This window comes from Chanos chanos, chromosome 9 (genome assembly GCF_902362185.1).
Source record: "Chanos chanos chromosome 9, fChaCha1.1, whole genome shotgun sequence".
Classification (NCBI taxonomy): domain Eukaryota; kingdom Metazoa; phylum Chordata; class Actinopteri; order Gonorynchiformes; family Chanidae; genus Chanos; species Chanos chanos.
In genome coordinates, this window is record NC_044503.1 from 11,432,913 (window position 1) to 11,449,673 (window position 16,761).

At 39.9% G+C, this 16,761-nt stretch overlaps 3 protein-coding genes across 3 annotated transcripts; all 3 read left to right on the forward strand.

Moving 5' to 3' along the window:
- Positions 1-1,280: 1,280 nt before the first annotated feature.
- Positions 1,281-2,648, forward strand: fam110a (family with sequence similarity 110 member A). The gene is made up of 2 exons (XM_030785189.1): positions 1,281-1,332; positions 1,369-2,648. Exons 1-2 carry the CDS (start codon positions 1,281-1,283, stop codon positions 2,646-2,648), a joined length of 1,332 nt encoding a protein of 443 aa, XP_030641049.1.
- Positions 2,649-5,981: 3,333 nt separating this feature from the next.
- Positions 5,982-12,321, forward strand: mfsd2al2 (major facilitator superfamily domain containing 2a-like 2). Its single transcript, XM_030785190.1, has 14 exons — positions 5,982-6,002; positions 6,399-6,518; positions 6,842-6,966; positions 7,190-7,322; positions 7,436-7,514; positions 7,852-8,015; positions 8,494-8,585; positions 8,863-8,971; positions 9,166-9,249; positions 10,123-10,206; positions 10,346-10,458; positions 10,939-11,082; positions 11,196-11,372; positions 12,291-12,321. The coding sequence occupies exons 1-14, from the start codon at positions 5,982-5,984 to the stop codon at positions 12,319-12,321; spliced, it is 1,476 nt and encodes a 491-aa protein (XP_030641050.1).
- Positions 12,322-12,788: 467 nt separating this feature from the next.
- Positions 12,789-15,048, forward strand: fkbp1aa (FKBP prolyl isomerase 1Aa). Its single transcript, XM_030784000.1, has 5 exons — positions 12,789-12,891; positions 13,096-13,143; positions 13,716-13,828; positions 14,002-14,176; positions 14,603-15,048. The coding sequence occupies exons 1-4, from the start codon at positions 12,855-12,857 to the stop codon at positions 14,128-14,130; spliced, it is 327 nt and encodes a 108-aa protein (XP_030639860.1). The 5' UTR covers positions 12,789-12,854; the 3' UTR covers positions 14,131-14,176; positions 14,603-15,048.
- The last annotated feature ends 1,713 nt before the right edge of the window (positions 15,049-16,761 follow it).

A 16,761-nucleotide genomic window follows, 5' to 3' on the forward strand; every position in this document is an offset into this window, starting at 1 on the left:
TTAAAGAATGTGTCTGACAGTTGAAGAACTTCAACTTCAAAGTCTCCCCTACGCTATACACTTTCTACACTTTTCAGCAGTGTGCAGTTCCATTAAGAACTATTTACTATTCACTATTGTGGCAGCAAGAAGTTAAGAATTTATGGGTGCGTGGTTCTTTCCAGTGAGGTCCTTTCCCAAAACAATCCATGGATATTGATGGCAGTCCACCCGCTGTAAAAGCTTTACGTTTTAAGATTCTAACAACTGCATTGCAAAAATGATATGATAAGTATGAATCTTTCACATTAATCTAAAATCCTCTTCCTGTGAGATTAGTTACATATACCTAACATTATACATGTAGGATTATTTAGATTATTTGAAGATATTTGTTCTATTACCACACAGTTTAGATATTGTTTGGTAATTTTTAGGTAAATTTGACGCTAAACAAGCACAATTGTATGAATAAAGCTGTGAGATGTTTGATAGCAGCTTGAGCATATGAAATAAAATAAACATATAAGGATGTACTTTCTTCAGTGTTTTAGAGTTGTCTTGTTCTCAGAACTATTAGTTAATGTTCTTGATGCATTCCTAATCATGAATGTCAAGATTTGTGATTTTTTTTTTTATGTCTAGATATCTACACTCAATTCTCAACCCAAAGGCCACACAATTTTGCCTTTTTGAAAATGGCTTATTTCTTAAAAATCACACTGTTATTCTTGTTTTCTGAAGGTCATGCTTTGCAGTGTGTCATCTTAGCTGGAAATGATATATAGATTTTATCAAACGTTATCTCATCATTCAGTAATGATGGGAAAACTGAACTGCATGTTCTAACATGTGCTCCCCTATTGTGTTTTGCTTCATTGTGCATTGCTTCATAGAGGTGGTTGCCTCTAGATGGATGTTAATAACTGTGGTCTCACAATACAAACACGTTTCAGACAAAACACAAACGAGCGTGAGTTCTGTTTTTTGGGGTCAATACGTAGTAATTCCGCAAAATAACAGTACTGATGTGTCCTCAGGGTTGTATTCATGAACTCAAAAATGTTATTGCAAGAACAGTCAAACTGCTCTCCTCATTTTGTCCTCTTTGTTTCCTCAATCTGAGAATCACGTCATGACATGCCTGACTTTGTCTTTGTGTCTCTTTATCTCTATAGGGCTGAAAGACTCCACTCCCATACCGAGGAATATGGTTGAGTGTTGAAAACATCCCTCCTCCTCTAGAAAATCTAATTCAGAAAGGACTGAGTAACAATTCCCTTTTCTGTACTTTTCCAAGCATGTCTGTAGATACACTGCACCCTTCCCCAAGGCGTTTGGGGAAGATGCCTGGTTCTTCCACCACTCCTGATCCAGTTGTCTCTAAAGGCTTAGAGTCTAGCCAGCTGCCCACCTTGTCAGGAATACGCAAAGCTAGTGCAGTGGAGCGTCTGGAGGCAGACAAGGGGAAATATGTGAAGAGCCAGCAGATAGTACAGACGAGGCAGCAGCCGATAATCCGCAAGCCCCTCGTGGCTCCAAGAAACACCAAAATGTCACGGCCCCAGGCTCCACAGCCTACCCGCAAGGTCCAAACACGTCCTGAAACCCAGTCCGGAATGTCACATCTCAACATGGAGCATCTTAGCAAGCTAATAACGGGCGTGAGCGACACACTCTTGCCATCTTCATCCACACGAGACAAAGAGATCAAAGGACTTGGTGGCGCTAACCAAACCCCACTTAAGTCCCCTTCCCCAACTTCCACACTGGCTTCAGAGTCTTCTGGAAAGAGCAGCTCCTCAGCAAGCACCCCGGGAAAAAGTCTAGTGTTCTCAGAGGCTCCAAGTGGTTCACATGCAGTGACGGTACGCAGGGTAGACGTCAGACCTCAGGTCCCAGTAAAGAGGCAACCCCGAAGAGTACCTCCACAGAATTTCTTGCTTGGACCAGATCCATCACGAGCAGTTCACTCCCACATTTTGCGTCTCCTCAAGCCTTACACGCAACCTACCTCTACCAGCCCCCAGAACAATCCAGCCGGATTCAGACCTATCCCGGTCAAACCTCCAACCGGCTTCACCCAACCATTACTTCCACCACCTAAGTCTCCAACCAGCTCCACTCAGCCACTGCATTCCCATGCTAATTCACCAACAAATCCCAGCCAGCCTCAATCTATAAAACTTCCAAACAGTCCCACACAACTATCATCATCTCCTTCTCAAACCTCACCACTACCATCTACAATACCCCCACACCTGTCCGGCGAGGACACCCACCCACCCCCTTCGCCAGCATTCACCCGTCTCTCCTCGCGAAGCTCAACAAAGCGTCCGTCTTTGGCACGTTCCAAGTCAGATGTCAGTGACCGTTTCTCCCATGTCGGTGTGGAGCTGGAGCGGTTCTTTAATTTCTGCGGCCTGGACCCTGCTGACCTGGAGGAGCTGACTGCCCCAGGGTCAGATATTGCCTCCATCTCACGTCTCCGCAGCGCCAGTGCCCCTGCCTCCGAACGCTCTGTCGAAGAAGAGGAGATCGAAGAGGAGCCCGTGAAAGATGGACGTCCCAGCTATGGGATATCAGTCATCGAGAGGAATGCGAGAGTGATCAAATGGCTTTACGGAATGCGCCAGGCCAAGGACAGTGCCAAGGTCGCCAACATTTAGAGCACAGAGGCAAACGTCTCAGACATCTCAGTGCAGCCTCAGTGTCACACTGTAGCTATGCTCCTCAATCTCCCAGGGGCACTCTTATATGGTTAGAAGTCACCTTTCTAATTAGGCGTTGAACCAAATATAGAACAACTTGAAGGAAATCGTTTAAAGCTCTTGTGGGTTAAGTAAAATTCAAGTTGCTGAATCTGCAGTTTATGTATTACAGCATCATTAAGCATTGCTCGTACCATTTTCACATCACAAGATTGTAAGGGTAAGCTTACCCCATTGTGCCATTAACCTCTTGAACCAAGGCAATTCAAAAATTGGTTTGCTAAGTCACAGGTCATTTTGATATATCCTTTGTATCATGGTCCTTGTAAGGTACACAATTAAGTATTTCACTGCTTTTCTGTTTTAAAGCCACTGAACTCCTACCCTTAGGCTTTAGTGTGATTTGGTTCTTAAGACTGTCATAGCATGCCTGTATTGTAGCACAGGCTCAAGGTGGTTTTGAATGCCATTATGCTGGTAATCTCTTACATCTTTTACATTTATGTGTGCAGACTGACTAGGTGTGGTTTGTTGTACAGTGAATGGCTAATCAGTGTGAAGGACACGGTGAGACAGAAAAAATAACAATAAAAAAAGAGGTCTGTTAAATTAAGTTTGTCTATAGTCTCCCTGTTTTTACATAGGCATGTTCAGTACCCGCACTTGCACAGACATATGCGCTTACATTTTAATGGGTCTGATTATTTCCAAAGAGAGAACGTCAGTTTCTATTCCAGCTGTCCTCATAAATCAGTTGATAAGATTTTTGTGAAGCATCAGAATATAACATATTGAGAAGACAGTAAATGACGAACTTCTGTGGAACTGTAGTAAATTGCATTTGTCTCTGTATCTTTCATTGACTTCTGATCAATGTTGCATTTGTAGCCTCTTAAGCACAGTTTTGCTATACCAAGCAAATCAATGCTAATTGCTCTGTTTTAACTGAATAAGGATGGACTGATAGAATAATGGAATGATGGAGGAAGGAATGGGCAAATGGAATGAAGGGCATAAGGAATGAAAAGGAGAGTGTGAAGAGGGCTAAAATGGATCACATCAGTGACTCCATCTGAGCGATCCATTTGCTCCTGTTCTTCACTCTTAATTTTCTTCCCAGATTTTTTTTCTGTTTCATTCAGCTTTTTATTCCTTTTTAAGTCCCATTGTCTGTAATGGCCAGTTGCCTTGTATTTTTGTTCCCCATTTGCTTGCACATACCCTGCACCAGACAGGGAGGGCCCAGACTGCCACATATCTACTCTGATACATGGAGAATCAAGCACTGTTTCTTTTCACCAGCTCACGGAGGACTTTCTGGGAAGCTGTAACCACAATAGAGGTTCACGCTGTGCTTTCCAGATCTGTCCACCACTAATCTAGTGCCCTGACCGACCAGTGGGAGTCACTATTGCAGCAATGGGGAGATGATCTTCTGCTGGCTTCCCACCCACGAACACTGCCAATTATATCTGTGTGCATACCTGGCTAAGCCGGAATCACAGCTACTGGGGTTCAAACTGAGGTCTCTGAGGTGGTGAGCTAGATTTGTTACCTAGTTACTCCTAATTCTATAGTATAATAATAATAATATTACATGTTTATTTAGAGCACAGTATCACTATTTATAGTCTCAAAGGGCTTTACATGTCCACAACAAAGTTAAATTACAATTATACGATCCATAAGTTAGAGAAAAAAGGTCTTTTGTTTATTTTAAAGGTATGAAGAGGGTGTGCCTCCCTAATTTCTGTAGGTAGACTATTCCGGAGGAAAGGAGAGCAGTAGGAAAAGGCTTTGTAGCCAGCCAATGTAAGAAAAAGAGAGACCTGAAGATAAATATGACTTTTGTGTGCTCTCTGCCCCTCAGTACTTCTGAACCCCACTCCGCTGGTTCAAAAACTCCATCACAGTGCAGGGAAACACTGTGGTAAATTACCATATATCACCACCATCATGTAGTGCAGGAAGGTTAAGATATAATTTTGTGGTCGTGTTCATTCAAGCCGCACCAGGGCCTTTTCACTAAGTTTTCGACCCTTTTCTTTCAGATGGTTCTTGATATCAGATTTCCAGTTTTAACACGTTAAAATCCAAACTGTCAATATTAAGAGTAGAATTTAATTTGTATTAATGGGTGTAGTAGACATGTATTGTGCATTCACTGAAGGAAAAAAGCAGCACAACACAGAAAATTCATCAAGAACAATCAAATAATGGCAAGCCATTTTAGCTTTTAATCAACTGATTCATGGCATTTGAATATGTGACAGCAAAAACAGAAATAAGCAAGTAATAATTGAAGTTACTTGTTAAAATATTCAATATACAGAAACTAATTAAAGAATACATTTGTAATGTTGAAAAAGAATTACTCATATGAATTGCTGAACAGAAAACATGCAATGAGTAAGTGTTCCAGATTTAATTTTTAAAAATTCTTGAGTTATTAATGAATATTAATTTAAAATTCCTTTGTTTCTGCGATCAAGCATATAATGTTACTGCAAAAACTTTGATGTATTAAGAGAAGTTTAGGGCAATACAAAAAATGGATACAATGCCAATATTTATCTCCCTTAAACAAAGTCATATTATGGAAATATTTTTTTCACATCAAGAATCAAGTTCATGAAAAGCTACAATAGCCTGTCATGGTGTTTAAGAACTAACACAGAGGATATGTATCTCCAGCAAACAACTGGAGAAGAGGAACAGTTCGGATCAGAATCAGCAATGGACTAAGTGTGGACCCTTATTGAACCCCCCCCCCACTCCAGTTTTTCAGGTTTTTTTTCCTGGGTTGAAATATCTTTGAAATGTGTGGACTGAAATTTACTGAAAAGTTTGTTAAGGCTTCTTAAAGCTCTTTTACAGTATTTCAAAGGCCTCTCAGATACCATTGAACTTCAGAATGAAAAATATAAAATGAACATACAGTTGGCTTTTTCAGTTATTTTGCTTCTGTTCAGCGCTTCCATCTTCAAAGTTAATCTATTGTGATGCTGACAGGACCACCATGTACAGGTAGGTGGGGTCACAGTGCTTAGGGATTATAAGTGTACTGTGAGTGCTTGCTCATGTTTCACTGTTGCCAGAATTCAGTAAGAGCTGCAGGAGAACGAAATTAAGATTAATATTTTAGTGCAGAGGTACCCAGAACCCACTGAGGGGCAGATTGTTCCAGAAGAAACAGACTCTCAGTTTGAAGGATGAACCACAGTAAAACATTGAGGAGTAAGCTACAGACTTGGAGGAAGTCATTTCTCACCTGTGCTTCTAGAGAACAAGATGAGAGCTGCGGCAACTGTGGTTCGGTTGTAAGTGCTAAACAACTTGTCACTCTAACTTTAAAAAAAAAAAAAATCTGTTTCACAGATATAATGAAGTATGGAGCTGCTAAATACATTTCTGAAAAGCCGAAAAGCCATTTATTCAGATTAAGTCATTACTGCCAAACCGAATGAAGCAGTATCAGAGACAACGATTCAAAATGCAAAAAGCTCTGGAGTAAAGATAAAGGTTGTTATTGATTCGATTACCAGATTTTGTCATATGTCTGTATGCTCATAGTTTAAGAGCTCAAGGCTACCGCTTATTTGGAATCTGGCACCAAAGACTTAGTAACCATCACCATCGTGTGTGTGTGTGTGTGTCTGTGCGTGTGCGTGTGTGTGTGTGTGCATGCATGTATGTATGTACCTCTAGAAACAAGATGGGCTCCCCCTCTCCAGGAAGCTATGCTATGCTTTGGGAGGTGTTCCCTTTCAGATGACTAACGTCGTCATTGGTTTCTCCTTTCAGATTTTCTTGCTGGATGTAGTTCAGGTGTGTTGGGCCTGTAATGTGTTCCAGTTGTCCTTTTATCAGCATTTTTTTTTCCTTGCTGAAGTAATGCTCAGCCATGCGTTGCATTATGACAACACTACCAATACCCAGCTGACTTCCATTTTAGCTACTGATGTGGTGCATTATCATGAATTATTCACTAAAAAACTTGACAGTGATATTGAGACTCTAGTGCAACGCTCATTCTTTTGACTCAAACATGGAAACTTTCAAGATTTCTGTACAGTTGAGCAGACATCACAGACTTTCACTATTCCAATGCGTTTTCTCTGTCTTTGGCTCTTGTCTCTGGTATTATATAGATGGAGGCTTTCTTTGTCTCTCTCATCCTTTTCGTGAGTCGGGCATGGGATGCAGTCACTGATCCGCTTGTGGGCTACCTGGTCAGTAGGAGTGTCCGGACCCCAGTAGGCAAACTCCTCCCTTGGTGGGTGGGATAAAAAACAAGAATACTGATATTTATTCTTGTCAAAAAGTGGCTTTGGTTAAATGCAAATGAACAGCGGTGATTTACTGTGGCCATATTGTTTAAATTCACATACAAAATAGGAGCAACATCAAAATCTCATTTGTGTTGTCTATTGCTCCTCTAATGGTAACATTTTAGAGCGATAATAGCTCTGTTGTCTGTTCTGTTTTTTTTTTTCCAGGGTGATCCTCTCCATGCCATTTGCAGTTCTCTTCTACATTTGCCTGTGGTTCACACCACAGCATTCAGTGACTTCAGCTTTCAGTGTACCCTGGTACCTTATCATGAGCTGTCTGTTTGAAACCCTTATGACTGTAAGAGTTCCCACTTCCTCAACGGCCCTTTTATCCCAATACAGATACTGCTACACAGAAAACATGTGATAGTGTCTATGTGTGTTAATGAGAAAAACGCTCCTTTTTTACAGTGCTATGATGTCCCTTATACCTCTCTCAACATGTTCTTGGGTGGCCACCAGAGAGACAGAGATTCTGCCACAGCATACAGTAAGGATTACAACTGTTTTAATACAAACATCACACAATTCACTGTATCAGATAACCTGATAATTCAAGACTCAAGGTTCTTTATTGCCATGTGTAGCAAGTACAATGGGATGCTTACTCCCCACTCACTTCCGCAGTATCACTTCTAAACATATATTCTAAACAGTAAGTAAGTACATATTAAGTACAATAAAAGAGTAAGTAAGTACGATACAGTAACAGTACAATAAAAAGTGACTAAAGAGTTGTGTGACTTGGCGGTGTGGCTTGTCTTCTTAACATGTTAAGTTCCTTTAGAATGCCAGAACGGTTCTTCTTTCCCTTTTCTTTCTCATAGGGATGAGTGTGGAAGCCTTGGCCATGCTGGTCGGCTCTGTCATTCAGGGCCAGGTCCTGAAGGTGTATAACTCAGAGAGGGACCAGGCCTGTCAAGAACTGGTCCAAAATTACCTACCCACTCAGATCACGCCATCTCCCCAGACTGCTACACTTCACAACACAGTAAAAATTATACCATCAACCTGCTGCCTTCCTGTACAGCTTCTGCTTTACAAAAGACACCACATCTGCACTGCAGAAATGCCCTCTCATCTCGTGTACAACACAATAATGCCGCTCTGTAAAATGCACAAAACCCATTACAATCTTTCTATAAAGATGCAAAGCATAGCCAGCCCACATTACAAAACCACCCCTTCTTGCTATTTTACTGGACTACAGAAACTAAGGAACACAACTGGAGTGTGCTTCCTGAAACACTTCCTCACAACACAATAAAGCTCAGGATACAGAGAGAGAGAGAGAGAGAGAGAGAGGGAGAGAGCCAAGAAGGGAAAGAGAGAAAGAGTGTGTGATTTGTCAACACAGTCAAGCACAAGTCTGTGTATTTTTTGTGTGTGCGTATGTGCATGTGATTGTGAAAACAAGTTTTGTTTGAGAGACTTGGCATCTGTTTGAGTCTTTGTGTGTTTATCACTAGAGGAAGGCGTTCATGACCTCAGCGCTGGTGGTGGGGGCTGTCTTTTTCCTGTGCAGTCTGGTACTCTTCCTCGGGGTCAGAGAACAGAGTGAGTCAGGAGCTAGGAATTGAGCACAGTAATAAATAAAGTTTATATCTTCACCATTTAATAAAGGCAGAAATACCCTTATAATGTGCAAACGCATGAGTTACGGCAACATAATCTGAGGTTAATGTTTAGCTGCGCTGTGTTGTGTAAGTCGAGCTAATTTGAAATACACAATTATAAACCTGCCAAACCTGTTTTATAATCATCCAAAGGTCTAGTTTCAGATGTCTTAGCATTTAAAGGATTATTCTTTCTTTCATTCCCAAAGGGCCCCTCCATAGTCCGGGGCAGACACATACTCCATACCTAACTGGCCTGAGGATGCTGGTGGGACATCGCCCTTACCAGCGACTGGTCCTTGGCTTTCTCTTCTCCTCAGTTGCCTTCCAGGTCAGAAATGCCAAATTTAAAATCTGTTCAGCTTCACTTTAATTACAGTTGCCAATACTCATTTGGTCTATTTAGGCCAAGGTTGTTCATAGACATATTAATCAAGTAACCTTTTCATTTTCTTTCAGAAAAGGAATTCAACCTTGAACAAACAGATTAAACTTGTCTCTCTTTGGCTTTTTGTGCTCTGTTAGATGTCCATGGGCAATTTTGCTATTTTTTGCACACATGTGGCTGGGATTGGCACACAGTTCCAGTATCTCATTCTGACTCTACTGGTGAGTGCTGTCTTCCCTGTCTCATCCGCAATGAAAGGCGTAAAAACCAAGCAACATTTGCCAGCTGGTGAGTCTACAGAATACATCACTGGCACAGTATGAACTGTGGTTCCCGTTTGGTCTTTCATCTGGGTGAGTAGAAACATGAAAAGAGGTGAAAGAGAATGGGTGGTTACAAGCAGCAGCCTTAAATGTACCACTGAAGCAATCTCTGTTGGGATCCATGGCAACAGAATTTGACTTATGTGTATGTCATGAACTCCTACATTATTCAGCTAAGTAATGTGAAGCACAAGCTGCTTAAGTCCATATAAAAGAACAATAGCAGAGAAATCACACCTGGGTATGCTTTGTCTAACTGTATATACGTGTGTTTGTACATGGCTGTATTCACTGTCTCTAACCATTCATTCTAAATGGCCTGTAGGATGCAGTAATGTATGGAGCGTGTTGGTTGTGTAATGATTACCACAGTACATTTTTTAACTTCATTTCACACCTCTGAACTGAAAGACAACCTTATTCATTTTTGAATTAAATGTATTTACCTGTGCTATGGTAGATTTTCTTATTTACCTCTATGGGTGTAACCCTCCATTATCTCACCTCATCATTACTATGTCACAGACAGCAAATCAAGACCAGATTATTTATCTGACATTTTTCTTTCTTTCTTTCTTTCTTTCTTTCTTTCTTTCTTTCTTTTTTTTTTTACCAACCCACTAAAATTCCATGGTCATCTTTTTTTTTTAGTTAGTTATTTCTTTGTTTCTTCATTACTGTTCTGTAAGAAACATTTGTTAAATTCTAGTTTGTTTAAATGTACAATTCATGCATCACGCTAAAACCGCTCTTAATTCCTCCACTCCACAGACCACTGCCGCTGTAGCTGTGCCTGTGTGGCAGCTGGCCTTGCTGAGGGTGGGGAAAAAGACCACAGTGTTTATGGGTCTTCCTGTAAGCACACCCATGTCATTACTGAAGTGTTCAATGCGCTACATGTGCCGGTTAACATATCATAAAATGGCAAACTTATTTTTTATTTACACAACATATCATTTTTTTCTTCTCCTTTTTGTTTTTTTTTCGTGCATAGCTCTTCATCCCAGCTCTGATAACATTCGCCTCCGTGTCTGACAACTTTCCTGTCTACGTGGCCATGTGTGTGTTAGCTGGAGCCAGTTTGGCTACGCTCTTCCTCCTCCCCTGGTGAATCATTTGTCAACTCTGGACTATTATTCTCTCACATTTCCTTAATGGTGGTTAAGTCTGGCTGTTAAGTTAAATGGTTGTGATGACACTGAATGTACAGTTACACTTGCTCTTCTAGTACATTCTCTTATCCAGACTGACTTATAAGAATTAAGGTACAGACAAACGAACAGGTGCAGCACCGCCTGTAATCAAATGTCTGTAACTGCTGACATTCACCTTTGTTAATTTCATCTACAGTCATCTAGTGATATGAATAGAAAAATGAAGATCTATTCACATTTGATCATTTTCTACTTAAGCACCTGAAAAAGAAGTTGTGCTTAAGTAATGTATATGCAGTATTACTGTATGACCATTTATCAGACACTGCTCATCACAAACACTGCTCATCTTCTCTGACTTTAATAGCCTTGGTATTATTTGCGTTTCTCATAAATCAGGACCTTAATATACAGATAACTGCATCTTTGTCAGGTCTATGCTGCCTGATGTAGTTGATGACTTTGCTGTGAAGAACCCCACCTGCAGGGACCTGGAGCCTCTGTTTTTCTCCTGCTATGTCTTCTGTAACAAGCTTGGTGGCGGACTGTCTGTTGGCATCTCTACTATGGTGCTTTAGTAAGTCAACATTATATTACATATCATATACAGATTTTACAAACCCTCAGATTTGTGTGTGTGTGTGTGTGAACTGATTCCTTTGCTAAACAGCTTGTGTGCTCACTCTTCAGCTTTACAGGTTATAAAGCAGGGGCATGTAGCCATGGTGATGGTGTGGCCACCGCATTGCGTGTGCTTTTAGCCCCTGTACCCATCTTCCTCTTGCTGGTCGGTTTATGCTTCTTCTATCTGTATCCGATTAACGAGGCACACAGACAGCAGCTCCGGAAAGATCTGGAACAAGCAAGGTTATTAGTTCTGTTGTAGTGTTCTCTGTCAAACTCCAGTTCTTACACACTCAGTAGGCTTTTTGTCTCAGACATATTAATGTTTCAAAATACTTTCTGCGAGTCCCCGTTGTAACTTGATTGATGTTTTCCTTCTTTTACAGTTGTGAAGCCATTATGACTGAAAACACAGAGGTCATCAAATTTCCAGAGCAGCCACATTGTTCCAGCCAGAGACCACGTCTCAAATCAAAGAGCAGTGAGATGTCTTGTCAAAATGCAAATACATCTAAGCACATGCAAATAAATTCATGCACAAAACAGTCTTATCCCAGGAGTTCCCTCAGGTCAAACCACAAACATTGCAAGACAAATCTCAACTCAGTTCCCCGTGTAGCTAAGTCTAGACAAGCCTCAAGGAAACATGTAGGCTGTAGACAGATGAGTGCAAATGATCTTCCTAATGTGCCAAGAGCTGCTATTATTTCCCATTTACACAGCTCTCCAGTACAGTCTGACAGCACAAACCATGGGAGATCTAAAGTTACGTGGGTATAAAACAAAGGTTTCTAATCAACACTTCTTGATTCAGATGTAACACTCACAGTACTATAATGGTACAACCTAACAGTGTTTGATGAATTCAGTGATCTTAAGCTTCAGTAATAAATCAAATGTTTACATTCAGACGTCTGTGTCTGTTTTGTTTCCCATTCTCTTATCTTTTTGCTGTCCATTCCAAAAAAACCAACAAACCAACAAACAAAACCCCAAAACAAAACAAAACTCTACCCAAAATTCAGTTTAAAGTAGTATGTTCTAATAAAATCATAGACAGAATGCAGAGGCTGAAGAACCTTCAGAAGAATAGAGAAATGTAATGTGTGTATGTAGTGTACACATGTAGTGTACTGTGTTTCTTTGTATGTCTCTTTTTAGTGCTAAAAAGATCCCAAATATGACAAAATAAACCATTAACCCTGTGTTTTAACTAACTGTTTCATTGTGTTAATTAATTTACAACTGTTTCAGAGCTGTTTAGTCAACCCATTTAGATCCTCTACATTCCAGATCCTCAGATGATGATGATGAGGTTGTTGTTGTTGTTGTTTTTCTTCTTCCTCTTCTTCTTCATGTTTTGATGGTGTTGTTTTTCAGACACAGTTAGCTCAGATTCAGGTTCAGTAGCATGTCTGAGATTTAAAAAACTGCCTCGCCCCGTTTCTTGGAATAAGGTCTACATTAGTAAACCCATAAGCTCTGATGGAGGGTAACATTTGTTAAATCAGACAGAGATAACGGACATTTTAACTTCACTGAGTAATTGATAGCATAGGAAATGCTACGCAGTGTTGTTATGTACTTGGCCACTAGGGGCGATAGAATTACCCAGGCTTTTAGTTCAGCAGAACAGACAGAACCTTTATGTCTAGAATCACAATTACTAGATTGTAGACCGCATTTTGTGCAGCGGGACCTAGGAGGAAGGCAGCACGAACGAAGATGGGAGTCGAGGTTGAAACGATAACCCCCGGCGATGGTATTATCCTGAAAATACAGTTTGGTTTTATTTTGATGAAGCTATGCTTTGTTAGGGTTTTAAATATGCATTTTAATAAATTTTAACAAATTTCCCTCCCGGCATACTCGAATGACGTTAGCTTGTTAGCTACTCGTTGACAAGCTGCTAGCATTCGCAAGAAATTCGTTATTAATTTATGTATATCGATCTTCTATTTTCTAGGAAGTACTTTCCCCAAAAAGGGACAGACCTGTGTGGTGCACTATGTCGGTAAGTAAAAAAAAATACGCTTGTTTTAGCATAGCTCTCATAACTAGCTAAAAATACCTCGAACGAGTTAGCACTTTAGCACAGCTGGGTAGCTCGGTGGTGAACCAGTTACGTTAGCTAACAATAGGCCAATCTTTTCTTCAAATAACCATCTTGCTGCAAATATCCCCGACCTACCCTGTGTGGTTTTTCTGATATAATGCTTTATCAATTGGGAGATTAATCACTACCAAGTGTTGAATAGTTTTGGAAATGTCGAGTAACCACGTAGGAATGTACTAGATTGGGTCCAGAGGAATAGTTGAGAAAATGGCAGACTATGTCCATATGTTGTGATAAAGTATAGGCCTGTAATCTATGGACAGATATTTTGGAATAAGAGATCGATTATGAAATTATAATGGTCCGACTTTATTCCGTTTACCTTTTATTTCTCATATTGTGGTTGGTGGGTGTTTATACACACGTGTGCACTCGTTAAAGAAACGTGAGGAACCGAAGTAGTTCATTCTGTGCATCGAAACGGAGAGATACAATTGCAAATTGTACATCAACTCGGCCATCCTCCGCAGGGTCCCTGACAGACGGTCGGAAGTTCGACTCCTCCCGCGACCGAGGCAAGCCCTTCAAGTTCAAGATTGGAAAACAGGAAGTGATCCGTGGCTGGGATGAAGGGGTCGCCCAGGTGTGGAAATGAACTCATGACCTGTCCTAAATTTAATTTCTCTTTTTTTTCACACATACACTGATCAAGTAACAGTAAAACCAACTACTTTACGATTCCTGACTGTTGGTACAGAGACTATCCCGCATTTCCCATACCATGATGTCTGAGTTGTCCTTTTCCCTCCGCTGCAGATGAGTGTTGGGCAGCGAGCCAAGCTGACTTGCACACCAGACTATGCTTACGGGAGCAAGGGTCACCCTGGCATCATTCCTCCCAATGCTACCCTCATATTTGATGTGGAGCTGATTGGCTTGGAGTAAAGCCTCCACACCGTTACTCAGGTTTTTCCCTATTCATTCTTTCAGGGTGAGTATACTATTGTATTGCTAATGCACAGTGTCTGTTTGATAGTACTATCCTATTAGGCAAGCTTTTCTCCTTACACCTATACAGAAAATATGCAAGCAGCAAGAAATATCTTTCATTTCTTTGAGTGAATATTCACCTCAAGCTTCTTTATATATGCAAAAACTAATATATATATTTTTTATTTGTATCCCTATTTGGTATATGGATGTAGGTACAGTGGTAGTTTAAATAACACAGAGAAATTCTTAACAGAGATTACCGTAGCTTTACTTCGTGCCACAGCTTAACTGCTCTTTCAAGTTTGTTTTAATAGGCTTTGAGATTTCAGTGCCATAATCTCCACGGCTACAGAATGTCTGCAGGACATTTAAGGTAGTTGGTTTGCTTTAGCCTGTCCCTAATTCTCCCTCTGTGTCTCTGCAGGTCGACTTCTTTTGGGATCATGGATTCGTGCACTTGATTCTTCAAAGGGGCTAGTGTTTATAGCTGCACCACTTAGCTTTGCTCTGTTATCCATTTGTATATTTTGTTACCTTTTACTTTTGTTCCCCCCTGTTAAACAAAACAGTTACTGGTATCCTTGTAATCATTGGAAGTTCACTATGTATGTTTTTTTTTTCTTTCTTTCCTTTTGTATTTGATTTCTGTTTTGTAAACACAATAGCAGCAACAGGGTTTTGGCTGAGCGGTAGTCTATACTCTGGTGGGTGAAACTAGATGAGTATGAAATAATTAACTTGAAAATAAACATTGTTTATAAAAATAAAAAGTCTTGCATGAATTGGTCCCAAACACAATCTCAGATGTGAGTCTCTTAAAACTTCCGTTGCATAACCACAGACCTGCAATAAACAAATCAGTTATGAGGATTTTTTTTTTTCCACTGTGTGCTTTCAGTAGAAAGCCAAGACACAAGCTAAATAACATGAAGCAGTTGGCCTGAGTATGGCACATGACTGCGTACGGGATTTAAAAACTTGACTGTGGCTCAGAAATACATCAAGTGTCACGAATGATTTCAGGATAATATGTGATATAGGGTAAATTCTACTGCCTTTGATTAGTTCATTTTGAGATTTCAGATTTAACAGTTACAACATGGGAACTATCATTCAATCAAAAGCAAAGCTAATTTATTTTCAATGGGAAAATGTATTACATTTGACAGGATTGTTCATACAGGAAATCCGCCCAGACAACATCTCGAGGGCTATGTGCATGCTCTCTGTCTTCTTTAGTTTTTAAAATATTGTTGGCATATTGTACAAAATTCTGTAGTCAAAAGTTGGCATGTCATGAGAAATGCTAGTAGCATGTATATATGCTACCATTACAGCATATGTATGTGCTACTATGTATGTGTGTATATATATATACACACACACACACACATATATATATATATATATATATATATACATATATATGAAAAGAGTGTTAAGATGGCTAAAACCAAATGTCAAACTTGACTCTGAGAGTGCCACCAAGCCTAAGTCATGGCCCTCCTGAAATTGTATTCAACACGTCTGTTGAACTCAGTAGCTGGTATTCATTTATCAGTGCAATCTCAGTAAAGCCTTTTTTCCTTTTGACAATCTAAATTTTAGAATGCATGCAACACAACCCTGAATTCAAGTAAAGTTTTTTTTTTTTTACCCTTTAAAGTGAATAGTAGTGCCAAAAGAGGAAAACAAAAGCATTTCTGATACACGTTTTGATTTGCAATCTGTTCTCAAACAGATTTACTTGTGTTCTGAAGATTAACATATGAGCAATCTGATACACAAGCAATCAGCTGGAGGATGAAACCTGCACACCACTCATTAAGCATACAGTACATTTTCAAGAAAAAAGTGTTGCATGAATGACTTTGAATTGAAATGTAGAGCGACATATTTAAATGTAGAAAGGAGATACTGAAATGGACCTTCCTGATTTCTGCTTTTTCTTGGGATTCATCATCAGTGTTCCACCTGAGATCATTTGACATCGCTGTCCTGAGGCAACATAAACATTAAATAACGTATCAAATAACACGTTACCCAATGCAAAGACATGGATTCATCAAATTGTTGTCATTGGCTTCTCAATAACATCACACACGCTATTTAAGCTAATCATCCAACATCCGCAGACTAATGGATAATTTCAGGTTATTCCATTCATAGGCATATATCACATAGAATTCATTTTTCATTTACCTCTCTTCATTGTTACATCTCTTTGAATCAAAACAGCTGGTATTAATTTGCCAGGATCGAGCAATTGCACGTTTCAGTAATAGCACATGTTCCAGTCTTTTTGATAAATAATCTCATAAGTCCCATCTGTACTGGTTTTACTGTGCAATGTTGTATTGAACTGTGCTAAAATAAATCTCAAAACTGCAATTCACAAACACTCCAGGTCTTGAGGGAGTCAAATGTCTGATGTTCTGTGTATGGCCAGTCCAGTCTCATAGGGGCCACAAGGGTAGCTATTTCCATAGGTAAAGATAAAAGGAAAACACAGACATTAGATGAGTTTCATAAGTGATGTCCCCAGAATTTGAGAAAAATAGATGCATGTTATAGGACCAGTTT

Coding starts and splice junctions, on each gene's coding strand:
- fam110a (XM_030785189.1), top strand. CDS start 1,281: ATGTCTGTAGATACACTGCACCCTTCCCCAAGGCGTTTGGGGAAGATG. Junction 1,333..1,368: donor GCGTTTGGGGAAGATGCCTG/GTTCTTCCACCA, acceptor TTGTCTCTAAAG/GCTTAGAGTCTAGCCAGCTG.
- mfsd2al2 (XM_030785190.1), top strand. CDS start 5,982: ATGAGAGCTGCGGCAACTGTG. Junction 9,250..10,122: donor ATCTCATTCTGACTCTACTG/GTGAGTGCTGTC, acceptor TCCACTCCACAG/ACCACTGCCGCTGTAGCTGT. Junction 10,207..10,345: donor CAGTGTTTATGGGTCTTCCT/GTAAGCACACCC, acceptor TTTCGTGCATAG/CTCTTCATCCCAGCTCTGAT.
- fkbp1aa (XM_030784000.1), top strand. CDS start 12,855: ATGGGAGTCGAGGTTGAAACGATAACCCCCGGCGATG. Junction 13,144..13,715: donor CTGTGTGGTGCACTATGTCG/GTAAGTAAAAAA, acceptor CATCCTCCGCAG/GGTCCCTGACAGACGGTCGG. Junction 13,829..14,001: donor GGGATGAAGGGGTCGCCCAG/GTGTGGAAATGA, acceptor CCTCCGCTGCAG/ATGAGTGTTGGGCAGCGAGC.